Source organism: Hypomesus nipponensis, chromosome 28, assembly GCF_054491055.1.
Source record: "Hypomesus nipponensis isolate SF chromosome 28, ASM5449105v1, whole genome shotgun sequence".
Lineage (NCBI taxonomy): Eukaryota > Metazoa > Chordata > Actinopteri > Osmeriformes > Osmeridae > Hypomesus > Hypomesus nipponensis.
Genome location: NC_140388.1, coordinates 10,704,519 through 10,719,239, shown reverse-complemented (window position 1 = coordinate 10,719,239; position 14,721 = coordinate 10,704,519). Strand labels below are relative to the sequence as shown.

The 14,721-nt window shown below is 45.1% G+C and overlaps 1 protein-coding gene across 2 annotated transcripts in view; it reads right to left on the bottom strand.

Moving 5' to 3' along the window:
- The window catches only part of tcf7l1b (transcription factor 7 like 1b), a 34,930-nt gene extending 26,688 nt beyond the window's left edge, over positions 1 to 8,242 (bottom strand). The window contains exons 1-4 of one of the 2 annotated variants that reach the window (XM_084694634.1): positions 8,079 to 8,241; positions 7,338 to 7,894; positions 7,142 to 7,214; positions 6,902 to 7,029 (exon numbers count right to left, since the gene is read on the bottom strand). In XM_084694634.1, coding sequence (XP_084550760.1) covers positions 6,902 to 7,029; positions 7,142 to 7,214; positions 7,338 to 7,523 — 387 coding nt within the window. In that variant the 5' untranslated portion in view covers positions 7,524 to 7,894; positions 8,079 to 8,241. Of the gene's footprint in view, positions 1 to 6,901; positions 7,030 to 7,141; positions 7,215 to 7,337 lie in introns of both variants that reach the window. The other variant, XM_084694635.1, reaches the window with a different exon arrangement.
- Positions 8,243 to 14,721: the final 6,479 nt, after the last annotated feature.

Sequence of the window (14,721 nt, the reverse complement as noted above, 5' to 3'; positions counted from 1 at the left end):
CGAGTGTCTTATAGCTGTGTGTGAGCGAGCGAGCGTGTGTGTGTGTGTGTGTGTGTGCGTGCATGAGTGAGTGAGTGTGTGAGCGAGTGTGTGTGTGCATGCATGTGTGTGTGTGTGTGTGTGTGTGTGCGTGCATGTGTGGGGACCCTCCACATCTTCACCGAGGTATCCCGGCCTGTGAGTGAGGAGCGCATGCAGGTGCAACGTGCTGGCGCTACATCCGCTCTCCAGAGGCCTGGAGCCGGCCCGGCCACCGCCCGGCGGATGGATCCGGCCTGATTTACTACTTCAACAAGGAGAACAGCTGCTCTGCTGACTGTCAGCTAGCTGCACCCTGGAAAGACACCCGTCCTCTTCTTAATTTAGTCCAGGTCGGAGCGCCCGTCATCTGCAGCTACAGCTACAGTTTGACGACGGCGTCAGACAGGACTGGGATATGTCCACTGTCCTTAAAGGTGAGCCTGGAAGCCTTGAGAAAGGCCATTTTTCATAGCCTTTAAATGAACCGAGGCAAACCCAGATAGCCATCGTGGTACCAAGGAACGCAGATGGATCTGATAGCCTCCTCCAGCAGCCTTCTGATTGGCCAGTGAGGGAACAGCAAGGCATTCTGGTCGGCTGCAGAGGAGCGGGGCCGTGTGAGTGAGAGGAGCCCTCAGATAAGAGCGAGCCTCAAGGTCTGGAAGCTGGCCGACCCCAGGATAACGACAGAAGGAACAGTGGAGCCCGTATCGCCTCTCGTTTACACTCCCACCAACTCCTCTCATCAACAATCTCTCCTCTCCCCTGCTCTCTGGCTCTCATGCTGCCTGCTCAGCTTCAACTGAAAACAGCTGTTTTGAATACCAGACGGATGAAACCTTATTTCGATGGGGGGGGGGGGGGGGGGGGTCCCCCCTCAAGCCTTACAATCAGGTTTTATTAGCGTGGAGTGAGGACTTTAGTGTACGCATTAGGGGAGCTAACATTTATTTGGGAGAAGTCAGCGAGGATGCGCTATGTGAGGGCCAGATTTTTACCGTGCGCCTCAGGACCCTGGGAAGGCCTAAGCCTACCGCCTCTCCACCCAACCGCCCCCTCCCCCCCCACAACCCCCCCCCCCCCCCAATCCCTCGCTACCCTCCACACCCATCAATCAGCCGTCAGGCCCATCACCAGAGCAGAAGGGGGTTACAACCCAGAACCCCCCTGATAAAATCGGGGGGCCAAACTCCCCTCATCGGGCTTGGGCCTAATAGGGGGCCACAGCAGGGGCCTTGGACTTAATTCCACAGAACATGCACTTTACTAACCAGCTGCTATTCCCATGATATATGATCCAGCCAAACCCCCCCCCATCCGTCCGTCTCCATGAACCTCCACATATTTTTCTGCAAACCCCCCCCCCCAAAAAACGACATTCTGTGATAATTATCAGCTGTATGGCCTTGCTCTGAGCTGGGCTGATCAGGAGGAGATTCCGGCTGCTGGTGTTAGGCCTCAGCCCTAACCTCCGCTGGGCTTGACGCCTTTGTCTCCGGGACTCACACTGCATAGCTGCTGCCTTAGCTCATCCAACGCTCGGAGCTCCATGACGATCCATCCCCAAGACGAGGAAACAAACGCACATCTGCTGACGGCCGTTTCCAAACGCTACCGAGCAACGAGACGAGAGCGGCCTCCGGTCGCAAACTGGGTTTGGGTGTTTTCGCATGAGCAGGTTCACGACACACTGTACTGACACGTTTATGAAAGTAGCTCATCTGTAGGTACATCCAGTGTGAGGTATTGAACTGCATCACTGCGAGTGCTTTATGCTGCCAGGCTCAAACTAGATAAAGCTTGAATATTTCACAACGGTCGTTCGAAAGGCTTTCATGTTTAACGTTCAACCGAAAGTCGGCCGACAGTTCACTTTCTAAAGGAAATGTACTGTGCCGGATCTGGAACTCTCTGCACTCGTTCTGGCCAAACCTAACGAATGTTGAAAAACACATATCTCGGATAAATACATTGATAAAAACACTTTTGCACACATATTCATCTTGGCACTTCAAAGGGATTCATTGATGTCACAGAACGCAGGGAGTGCGGGGCAGGAGAGGGGAGGGTTTGGTTATCCTTTCCTCAAAGGGCGCTGAGATTCTCCTGATGGGCTCTGCTCTTGAGAAGCCAGAGATGGCTATAAACAGAATTTCTAATGGCAGGAGGGAGGGAGAGAGGGAGGGTAGGTGGTGAGCTAGCAGGCGAGGGGTGGCGGGAGGTTTTGACGCCAGCTCCTACTTCCCACAGAGACCCAACAGGGAGGAATAGAGACCAGGACTGGCAGCGTTTCACACACTTCTGCACCAGCGCTGTTATGAACTCAGTAGCAACATCGTTGAAACTGAGTGTAACATGCAAATGCCAATATTCATCTTTCGTCTAAGAGAAAAGATAGCTTGGGCGAGATTTTGCCCCAAAAAATCTGAAACACAAGACTTCCATTGCTGTGAATGCGAATCAATACAGCAATTAGCACTCAAATCGATACTAATATGAATACTCAGATCTGGTTGGCATCATTAGTATGCTCCAATATTGTTGGATATACTCCTATGCCAGTCTAGAAATCCGCTATTATGAATTAATAATTTTAGAGTTGAGATGTAAGCAGGCCCTGACATTCTTCATGGTGAATACAAGCTTTTTCCCAAAATACTGCCACTTAATTGATGTAGATTTGTTTGGCTTTGAAGAAAAAAACCTTTCCAAAACATAAATTTAGTCAAAAATGTTACTCTGTTTACACAGTGCTTGGTGAAAAAATATTTGCAAGCTGACATTCAGATTACTTTCAGCAGTGGCCCACAGCACTGTGGCTTGTCAAAATCGGAGTCCTATACACTGTTACTACTGTAGCCCAGCACCCACACACCCACACCCACACCCACACACACACCCACACACACACACGCACACACACACACACACACACACACACACACACACACACACACACACACACACACACACACATACTCTCCCACACACATACTCTTACACATTCACCTATACCTATACATACTACATATTTACACACACACACACACACACACACACTGCAAGGTGAGTAGAAAAGACAAGTGAGTAGCATGATGAAAAGTCAACTCCACACCAGCACTGTTTGCTTATGCAAGGAGAGGTCCTTTTTATTTCACAGGACAATGTCACTATTTACTTTTCTTTGTCTACACATTTTAACACCAAAACCACCAGACAAACTGGAAACAAAACGCCATAGCCCAGAGATTTTAGAAACCAACATGTGACGACACAAAAGATGTGAATTCAAAACAAAAAGTTACGACAGACTGATTGACTACCTTACATGGTCTATCTAATGTCCTACTATGCGCTTGATGAATGTTTATTTGACTGACTAAGCCCTCTCACTCACCTGACATCTCTCACACGCATGAGGTATTTCACTCTGGGCTGTCCTGTGTTGTACTGAGTGAGTAATCTGCACTGCGGTACAATAGACACTGTTCTCTGTCTGAGAGATTATGTTGTATCTTGAACAACAAAACCTCATTAAGAACAGACTCTATTACATTTGTGGAATCAAAAGGACCCAAACAATGACTTGAATGTGTAATATGACAGGCAAACATAATAGGACAGTTTACAATCCAGCAACTACAGCTTTTAAGACACTAGCAAAGAGGGAAGCAAGTGACAAAATAGGGATCTGACATGCATATTTCCTTCAGCGGGCCGGCCCGGGTCAGAATATCTCCCGTCAATGGACACAAGGCCTTAGAACAACAGCGTACTGACGTTCCAGCCAGAACAGACCGTCTCCTTCACCCATGACAGCAGTCTGGAGAAACAACTCGTTACAATCCAGCCTTCCTCTTCCAACTCTCCGTGGATCACAGTGGAATTTCGACACAGAACAGGCTTTAAATCAGTTATGGTTTGGGCCCCTTGGGGACTGCTGCACTGCCTCCAGACCCTCACATTGCACATCCCAGGGTTGCCACATACAGGCCTGTCTAGCTCAGCATGTCATGCAGATATCACCGTTTAACGTGCAGGGATATTACATTCGACGTGCAGAAGGCGAAAAAACTAAAACAGTACACAAAATGCGGATGGGGTTTTCATCATTGTGTTGTTAGGAGTCCGGAAGGGGGAACATGTCCACTAACGCATCTTGAGATGAGAAGACTTATCTGATTCGTTCAGCTCTCCTCAGGCACATTAAACACATTGTGTTCCTCATAATCCATCCCTACTCCATCTGTCTTAGAGACGGCTGCAAAGCAATACAACAACAAAATAAACAGGACAACATTTCCATTACCCCATAAAAAGCTAGATAAAATGTGCCCTTTTGAGAGTACAACTGCAAAATATTTACTTCACAAACCATAAACCCAACTCTACTCTTTGGAGTAAAAAAATATCCAACTTCAGGCAAATTAGCCATTCTGTTTGAGAGCTCTAACCCCAACTCTTTTCCGTCAAATCCTGAGGAGAGAATTTCTCTCTACTCACATGCATATATATGCACGCATTCATGTAGCGCAACTTAATCAACCTCAACAGCTCTTATCCTCTATGGAGAAACATATGGATGTCAAAGCCTGGGGTAGCAGCATAACTGTCTAGCACTCTCCATTAAGTCAACCAATCAAGGTGCCTGGTAATATGAAGAGCAAATGCTCAGTGCAAACATCACTGCTGACCTCATTAGCTAAGCTAACTTGTTGACCCAATGTTTATGCGGACCAATGGCAAATACTCTCAGTCACAACAGCTGAATCTTACTCTGTCTAAATTAGCAAACTGACTCTAAAAACTGGTAGTCTATGAGGGCGGGGGGGGGGGGGGCAGTTTGAGCTCAACATCCAATTATTCAAATTCAAAGCATTTCGTTTACAGCAATCATGAGAATGTTTTCTTCAGTTTTGATAAGGGCTTCTGCAGTAAACATGCCATCAAAGCTTAATGTGGTTTGTGCAGTAAATCTCTACTGTATGCCAGCCAGCTGGTCATTGTCTCAATGTTTTACCACACGTGATGCTGATTGACAGAGTAGGTTAAATCCATCTAATCAACCTCATTTTATATTCCTCATGAAATGTGGCAGCTTAAAGGTTAAATTCGGAATTTGTATCATTGTTATTTTTTTAAGCTGCAAAATCTGGATAGAAACCTGACCCGATAACAAGCTTTTTCTTTCAGGGATTGTTTGTTTTCCTGAACAGAATCCTAACCATAAGGAAGTGAGGTTCCTGGTTCCAGACAGCTTTGTGAGAGACACAAGAGAAACATCCAAAAGTGCAGATGGAGGTTATTGCTGTGTCGTCGCTCCACTCCCACAATGCAACTAAATAAGAAGGATATTTAATCAAGACTCTGTTAAATGTTCAGTTCAAAGTTGAAGCTTTCTGTGTAAACAATGATTAGGTAAATATGCAAACTTGGTTTGAAAAAAAAATCTGAAAAACGACAAACATTTTTTCTAATAATCATGCCTTACTGTTTAAAATATTCCATGTGTCTAAATAAATATTATTTAACCATTTCCTTCGACCCCATACATCCAAAGTGATGTATGAGACTAAAAACAGCACATGGGCCAGGAGGGCGACAGCAATTTGGTTCAACCCAAATGGCTCCAACCGACCCCAAGTGAGAAACCATTAACAAGCTTAAATAACTAATGTCTGAGACCAAGTATGATTCCTAAATCCAACTAATGTATGCATATTGTTATCTCTACAAAAACCTCATGGCTTTGGGGACAAAGGGGGGGGGATCTCTGTAGGGGTATGCAGTATCTAGAGTGGGGAGAGTAGCCATTTAGTTAATGAGCGCCATTGGAGACCTCCAATGAAGTCATCAAGAGCTCGCTCTGAATAACAATGGGTCAACTAACGCCTCTCTAATTGAATAGAAGGTAAAGAGTGGCAGAGGACTCTGTGTTTGGGACAGAGAAAAGCTGACAGAAAAGAGGAAGGGGGCTGTGGGGGTGGAATGCTTTTCAGTCAAATGTTCGACTGCTCCCCCCCACACCACCACCACCAAAAAATGAAGCTTTTTTTTGGGGGGGGGGGGGGGGGTGAAAATGCTCTCAACAACAATGAAGCTGTGTCCATTAGGCGTTTGGATCAACCGAACGGTTCATCAGTGGCAGTTGTTAGCATGGGAAAGATCATTCCTTATCTTAAATGTGGTTGAAATTAATATGAAATGAAGGTGCACTATGAGCATACACATGTAGTAAACGACAGTTGAAATGGACCAGGCCTCAGACTTTAACAGTAAACACTATACTGAAGCAGCATCCTTAAGACTTAGTACTCATATGAACATGTCATTGATATTTCATTGCTTGTTATTAACCTACATAGCTAATTAAGAAAATAAACCAAGTGTAAATTACACAAAATGTAGAAAAATATAACTTACAAATCCTGAATTTATGATCAGAATTATATCCTAATACTGCACAATGATGATATCTTCACAGATTAAGACATTGTTACTATACATTCAACCTGCACTATTGCCACTAAAGAAAATCTAGCAATACATTGTTTTTCAATTACACAAAAAATTTAAAAATCATACAAAACCAAAGCCACTTCTGACTGATCAACTCTTCTATTGCCTACTAAATGATATAGCCTACAAAGGGTATCGAGTTTAGTATGTTGTTATGGTTATATAGTTTTTGAAGACTGACATAAGAAAAGTCCCTAAAGAACAAAGAAGTGGTTACTCCTTGAGAGGCCACTCGGAGGGAATATGGCGGTGTACTTGTGCAGAACTAACTTTTACGCATGCCATCGGAGTATGGCAGTGGACCTGTCCGCATCGTAGCGCAGTTGTTACATTGTGGCCTCGGTTTGTGGCGGACACTCACCGTTCTCGCACTCGGCGACAGGGAGCCATTGGAAATGTAGTGGTTGGTTAGATCAGGGATCATTAGAAATGGGTAGCCAGGATAATGAGGGCTTTTGAAAAAGCCACCATCTTGCTGTCTTCTTAGTGCTATGGGGACAAAAGCATGACAATTACATATACAGTTTGAAAGAAGTATTTTCAATGCAATTGAAACTACGCTTCCAATCCAGTCTGTTATGCACGTGATAAAAGTTTTTACCTTCGCTGAAGTAATCTCTGGTTTTCTCGTAACTTTCTAAATCTGGTCTTGGTAGTGGACGCCTCTCTGCTTGCTAGAATAATAAACACAATTATAAAAATATGAAAAACCTCAGTAATGTTATGAAACTGTTTGATTAGGACGAATAAACAGTTTACGCTCAATGTATTTTTTTTCCCAGTGCAACAAATGTTACCTCCGAGTCTGAAGAGCTGCTGTTGTTTTCCGATTCGTTCACTAAAGAAGATTTAACATCATCCAAATCCCGTTCTGCGGATACATTTTCGGAAATTTTCTCCTCTTGCTCGCCCTCGTCTTTGAAAGGTATCATTTCATCATTTGCCCCCAGATCATCACCCCCGCCTCCATTGAGCTGTGGCATGTTTGCTAATGCAACTGTCCCCAACTATGAAGCTACAAGAATAATATGTGATCACTCGTACAGTCCGTTCTCTAAGGAAGAAACGTTGTCCTTAGCCTACTCCAGTTCACAGACTGAAATAAACTGAACAACGGCCGTATACAAACAAAGCCACGTTTTCAAATCTCCATTTTGATACAATGAATTATATCCCACTTTTCCATGATGATAATTTCTCCAATAATCCACAAATTAAAAAATGAATCAAATAAGGCGCCGACCGCTGGATAAGGCGACTTGACAAAGTTTCTTGTCCACTCTTCACAGTGACTTGTAGCCCTGTCTCTCCGTATGGTGCTGAAGAATGCAAGTCCACCAGTCCTCCTGGGAAGCTAAAAAGCAATTGAAAACTGAACGATTGAATTTCAATGGTGACGTCCAATATCACCTAACATTATGCATAAGTAAACAGCTATACTTCTTCGGACAAAAAAATGAGTTGTATCTGTTTGTTTTACGCACGAGTCGAAGCAAGATAAAGTTCGTTCGTAGTTTCAACAAATACTATTTGCTTACTTTTCAAAGTTTACAATGCGATTGAATGTCTTGGTTTCTCAGCTGTCAAAGTATACCCGCCACAAAATAACAGAATTTTCTGGTTGATCGAAATGTGCTCGCTCCCTCCAGATTAGCTGACGGTGAATGCGCTCCAAAACTACTTGGCTGTTGAAGTGGAAGAAAAGCGCAGCTTATTCAGAGAGCAGAGGAGGAGTTAGTTAGCGCTGAAAAACGACACTTCATTCACCATGGCCAAGTCGGGTTGCTTAAAGGAGCAGTTTCACAATTTTAACTTGGGCTTCCAATATCTGAACTTCCTGTTACTTTAAATACGGTTGTTAATATTTAACAACAATTATTATTATTATCGTATGCGTATTGATTTTTATTATGTCAGAGAGAGATAGGCTGATAAAGAGATGACCCGCTCTGAGTAAATGCGGTCATATATCTATTTAATTCCTTTTCGGGTCCACACAGGAGAGGTCTACAATCTAAGACGATCCTTCACTGGGTTGGTTCACTTACTACGAAGCGTGTGTGTTAGGTTCTGCACCATTGTCTGCCAGCCCTTTCTCCCAAGTTAAGCTGCCGGCAACCGTGTAACCCACAGCAGCGTGATACTGAACAGGCATGCAATAGGAGTTTTTATTACTTGTCGCCATGCTAATTGTTTTTAAGCATGTGTCCTAGGGCAATACAATGGGGAAGGACAGGCCCAGGCCAATAGAGCCAGGAAACCGTTGGTAAGACTGGAAGCACTGGAAGCCTGCTTTGGTGATGCAAGCCTCAACCTGGAGGAGACTCTGTGGAGGCCTCACGTCTCCATGCTGGTGTTTGTCTTCTGGTGAGATGAGTGAAACTATCATCACTGACAGTGAGAGCTCAGTCTGGTCTTTTTTTTTTGCTGAGAGGCCCATTTGATTCCTCCTCATGAGGGATATAGGTCATTAAATGATTTATTACGAACGGACCTGAAGATATGAACAGTTTTTGAACAGTTCTTGAACAGCTCTATACTTTTAGCCCCCAAATTTCTCCCTCTCTCTCTTCTATTGTTTTTACCTTTTACCCTCTCTCTCTGTCTCTCTCTCTCTCTCTCTCTCTCTCTCTCTCTTTCTCTTTTTGTTCTCCCTCCCACATCCTCTTTTTGCACTGCTTTCACCTTTCTCATTGAAACTCCTATGGACTTCCAATTCTCTTCTCTATGATGCAATTTGACAGGCTTCCCTCTGTCTTGGAGAAATCTCATTGATGTTGTCGACCGCGTGTCAGCAAGCCCAGGTTTGATTGACACTGCAGCAGGGTCTCCACGGGCCTCATTAGAGCCCTGCTCCCCCTGGGTGTTTGTGTGTATGAGAGAGCTGGAGCCAGAGAAAGAGAGAGAGTGTGTGTATAGGTCGGTGTGTGTGTGTGTGTGTGAGAGAGTGTGCGTGTGAAAGACAGAGAAAAAGTGTGCGTGTGCGTGGGTTGCGCATGAGAGTCAGCTTGTATGCATGCGTGTGTGTGTGTGTGTGTGTGTGTGAGGGAGAAAGATTGTGCATGTGTTTGCACATTCGGACTGTATCATTATGAAATGTGTGTACGGTGATCTTGAACAAAAGAGCTCTGGTCTAGATTTCCACACAGCTCAGGTGAATACTAGCCCTCAGGGGTCGGTATCTATGTCCCCCTACAGTCCAGCATACACACAGGTGTAGAATATAATACATGTATCCCATAAAGATGTTCCAAAATGATAACATAACCACAAAAGTTACTCCCACTAAACTATTTAATATCTGCTGGCATGCATATAAAATGAACTTGGACGTAATCTTCATTGAGGTATTACCATAGTAGGTCATATACATGAGTAAACTCTGTATGAAGTATGACAGTATGTGTAAATATAAATGTGTAAGGAAAGGATCGACAGTGTCCCTGAAGACATAATTACCTTCATATTCACTGTTGCTCACACACTATGCAACACTTATGAATGATTTATTGAATCAATAATGAAATTATCCTTGAAAACTCAGCATAGTGACACAAACAGACGCCGATCTGCTCCTGAGCAAAACGTAAGAACACAGAAACGGTGCCGCTGTCCGAACAGCCGTACAACTATGAATAATAGTGTGCCATCCAAGGGCATCTTTCTGATACAATGAATACTAAATGACCTCTACAATGTGTACATCATTTGGATTACAGCTGTTCTGCACTGTGTTCCTGTGTTCCGAGTAAGGCTGTGTACAGCCCCTCTTATATGCCCTTCTAGAATGCTTCTTATATGCCCTTCCAGAATGCTTCTTATATGCCCTTCTAGAATGCTTCTTATATGCCCTTCTAGAATGCTTCTTATATGCCCTTCTAGAATGCTTCTTATATGCCCTTCCAGAATGCTTCTTATATGCCCTTCTAGAATGCTTCGATCATTCAAGCTCTCTCCTTGGCTCGCGTGTTCCTGGAGGATTCGTTTTAACTGGGAGCTGATGAGAGGTCAGGAGAGATGCGAACAGCCACAATCTTAGCCCGAGGGCAGATCGACTGGTGGCCAGAAAATTTATTCAGAGGGTGCTGTCCCTGCATCTGCCTTACTTTGAAGTTTCTCCTCTCAACTCTGGCTTGTCGAACGTGACTATGTCTCCAGTGTTTCTCACCAAAAATATAGGGAGTGAGAGAGGGAGAGAGATAGAGAGAGTACAGCATATGTACTGGATGTGTTTTTTTTTTTGCGTTTGTTTAGAAATGTGTTTGTGTGTGTGCAGGCATGTGTGGCTGAAAAGTGGAGCGGGTGTAGGTGTGCCATCCTTGCTTTGACGAATTCAAGGTCATCCTTTCATGTCTTGCCAACCTGCGGTCAATCAGTTTCTGATCAAAGTGGGGCTTAATTCACAGCTAATTCCCCCCTCACAATCCAGAGTTTGTTCTCACTGTTTTTGAGGTGTTTGAGGCACTGCTCTCTGTGTTGTGTTACAGGGAACACATCACGGCAATTGAGAGCCCATTTATTCTTAGACTCGCATGTCCTGCTTCGTATGTTGAAGAGCAATTGCAGGCGAGTTTGACTGCACTCATCCCGACATCCTTTTACTCTGTCACCCTTGCTCGGGTAAAAATCTCAATCCATCGTTTACGATTTCAAAGTCTTCTTGAATCCTAGTTTCCTGATCAGTGATCAAGGCCACGCTCCCTCCCTAAATCTGGTGGAAGCTGCATCGCAGCTGGATCAAATACACCCAGGCTTCTCGTCCTCCCATCTCTTCTCCAGCGCTGGCTGGGCGTGGCAGCCTTATGCCTCATGCCATCATGCATTTCATTAAGTAACATCATATCCGTTTTCCAGAAAGAAAGGAGCCTTTTTTAAGATGTTATGGGTGTGTATGGTATTTAAGATTGTGCGAGGACACTATATTAGATGACAGGTTTCATTACCCAGAGGGTGGAACTGAGACAATGAACCAGGAGACGAGTTGAAATATGAAATAAAATACAGTGTTTCAGGGTTCAGAGTTTCAGATCTCTCCTGTTCCTGTTTGAGGTTTGTGTTACAATGCGAGGACTCCCTCGCAGTACACGTGCTTGTTTAGATACCTTCCCTGCACAATTACAACGCATCGATACAAAAGCCTTTCGACTCCCACAACATATACACGGAAGAGCAACAAAAGCTTTTCAACTCAGACAAAATGCACTTGCAGGAGCAAAAATTTAAAGCCAATTTATAGCTGTAGAATTAGAACATCTCTCTCTCTCTCTCTCTCTCTCTCTCTCTCTCTCTCTCTCTCTCTCTCTCTCTCTCTCTCTCTCTCTCTCTCTCTCTCCCCCTCTCTCTCTCTGATTCCTTCTGACACAGAGCGTGCTAAATTAAAGGACTCCCTAAAAGATTGTCAAGATGAGGGGCGGGGGGGAAGGAAGATCAAACATGTATCAATGTATGCTCCATTGTGGGTTGCCTACAAGTGCGCAGGGCTTTGATTGAACTACCTGCTCGCGGTCTCTGTGTTGGAGAGGAGGCTTTTAAGGAACATTATTTCTGGGAACTTCAAAGCCTGCCAAATGCACTCTCCATCTGAGTGAGTGGCCTCTTGAAAACATCCTTATATTTTCCAAATGGACAGGAAGAGGCCCTAGCCTGCATTGAGGTGATGTTAATGCAGTACTCCGCTTGTTTTCCCCATAACCCTGTTTGTCCCTGGTGAACGATCGTGCACCAGACTCCCCCGGGTGGAGCGCATGCAAAACTCCCAAAGAGTGTGCAGGTCACAGCGTAACTGATGACCAGCTAATGACACAATTGTCACGTGTCTGGCAACAGACTTTATTTTTAAACCGCGAAAGTCTTGTCTTGTACATAACGTATTGCTCAGTATTCAGTTCATTGAGGTATAACTAATCAGATGGGTCAGGTGGCTGAGCGGTTAGCTATCAGAAGCTTGCCGGTTCGATTCCTGGCCGTGCAATTGACTTTGTGTCCTTGGGCAAGGCACTTCACCCTACTTGCCTCAGGGGAGAATGTCCCTGTACTTACTGTAAGTCGCTTTGGATAAGAGCATTTGCTAAATGACTAAATGTAAATAACTCCATTTAACAGCAGTTAGCACACACAAACACGTAAATAAATGAGATATACAGGACTTAGAGCAGGCCCACTTTGAACTAGCCCGTCTATGGATCTCCATGATAGTCTACTCATCTATAAATACCATGAGACGTTTTATTGATCCAGTTAACGTGACTGGTTACAAGGCCAGAGCGTTTAACTGGCTGTGTTATCTCAGCTGAGGATGCACTGCACAGTTCCTCAGAGAGCTGGAGGTCCTTTCCTGTGATGTAACCCCTACAGGAGCGAGAGGCTATTGACTTTATTTAATACGTCCGCCAGATTTTTTATGAGTTTTACGTGCACAAGATGGTTTGCATTATGTATGAAACTTGGGCCGAGGCATGGATGGCTGCAGACAGCTGGAAGTAACTGGAGCCTCTCGGTCACTTATCGACGCTGGCATCCCTGCCATTTCCCATAGCAATCCTCCGACCAGAAGAATCCACCCTTTGTTTTCACCTCTGTGGGCCCTGTGTTAACCCAGCAATGCCTTTCTGATTGTTGCCGAGATATTCAAGAAAAATGGTCGATTTGTCTTTGTCCGTCCTAAACCAGCAGTCTTGTGATATCCCGGCTTCGGTGTGTGTGCGGCGTGCATGCCTGCGTGCGTGCGTGCCTGCGAGCTAGCGTGTTGAGGGGGATGAGGGTCCGGGGAAGTGGAAAGGGGGGGGGGAGGGGGGCGTGGGGGTCGTCGGGAGTCGTAGCTATGGTTGAGCAGAGAACCACTGCACCTGCCACGTGTGTCAACAAGGAGTCTGGAGCACACACTCGTGCGAAGAAGTGACCGCCACACCCGCGGGCCTCGGCCAAAGCTGCTTGGCTCTCTCAAGGACAACAATGCCCACACCGCTTTGTGGCTAAGTCTGCATCACAATGCTATCAGCTGGACGCCTGCGTCGGTGTGCCTGGTGCGTCGGGCCTGCGGATTGTGGGAGCACTCCTCGCAGGGGCACTCTGGGCTTCCTCGTGTCCTCTGTCATCCAGTTTCCAGGATGCTGGCTGACTGTCTGTTTTACGCATAGAGATGTGGGGGGGGGGGGGGGGGGGGCAGGGAGGCTACTGGGGGGTTGGAAAGAGGTCAGGGAGAGACTGTCATGCTATTTCCTTTCTCTGGCCTTGGGAAACTGCACCGCAAGTCTCATGCATATTTTTAGTGTCCCTGCCGTTTTATCATTATTTTTTTGTTAATGCGAATCGAGGAGAAAGCACAGATGCTTCGACTTTATGGTAGTTCTCGTTTCTCTCGTGGATTGCTTTTTTTTTTTTTTACCCGTTTTGTCTTTTTTATCATAACGTATTTTACGTGGAGAGGTCCATGTCCAGAATATAGTCACTTGGTATAAAGCATGAGGTCTGGAAGCCATCATCTTTATTTGTTTGAGTGTAAAACTCCATAGAATCTCATTACCTTTGTCTGGCATGTACCTTATCCTCCACAGGAGTCCGATAGTTTGTCTACTGCTGTGGGTTTGGGTGTGGGGGGAATGCATGTTGTGGAAAATAAGTCTTGCTGTTATTCCTGGCCTCTCTCCGCGGGTCGGTTAGACCAAGCTAATGCGAACAGGAAAACATCTCTTTGCCCTCATCACAGATGTTGTCAAATTTATTAGCTCAAAGTATACACTTGGTTGTGAAAAAAACTACCTGAAGAGATTATTTTCTGTTGTTGCAGGACGATACAGTTAGTTCTTGTTTGCTGAAGTATTTGGTCTTCTTGTTTTTCTGTTATGGTATTAAATGACTCTTCTGGCATTGGGATGCCGTCTTGGTAAGACTCGTCAGGATAATCAGAGAAGTTTTTCGCGTTGAGCTCACCCCTCTCTCCCCTCCTCTCCACTCTTCTCAGGACCATGAAACATATTCATGGGATGGACTCAGTCAGGAAGAATGCCATATAAAATGGTTGAGTGGTCATGCCTGTTGACGTTCAGCCTGCCTCCACAAGTTAACCGTCGGAACGTCCAATGACAGAGGAGATAGTCTCCCTTAGACGTATCGTACCTGCTACTCCACATTCCTGCAAGTGCCCCACTTGTGTCACAGACTTTGCCACCTCACCCTCTCTCT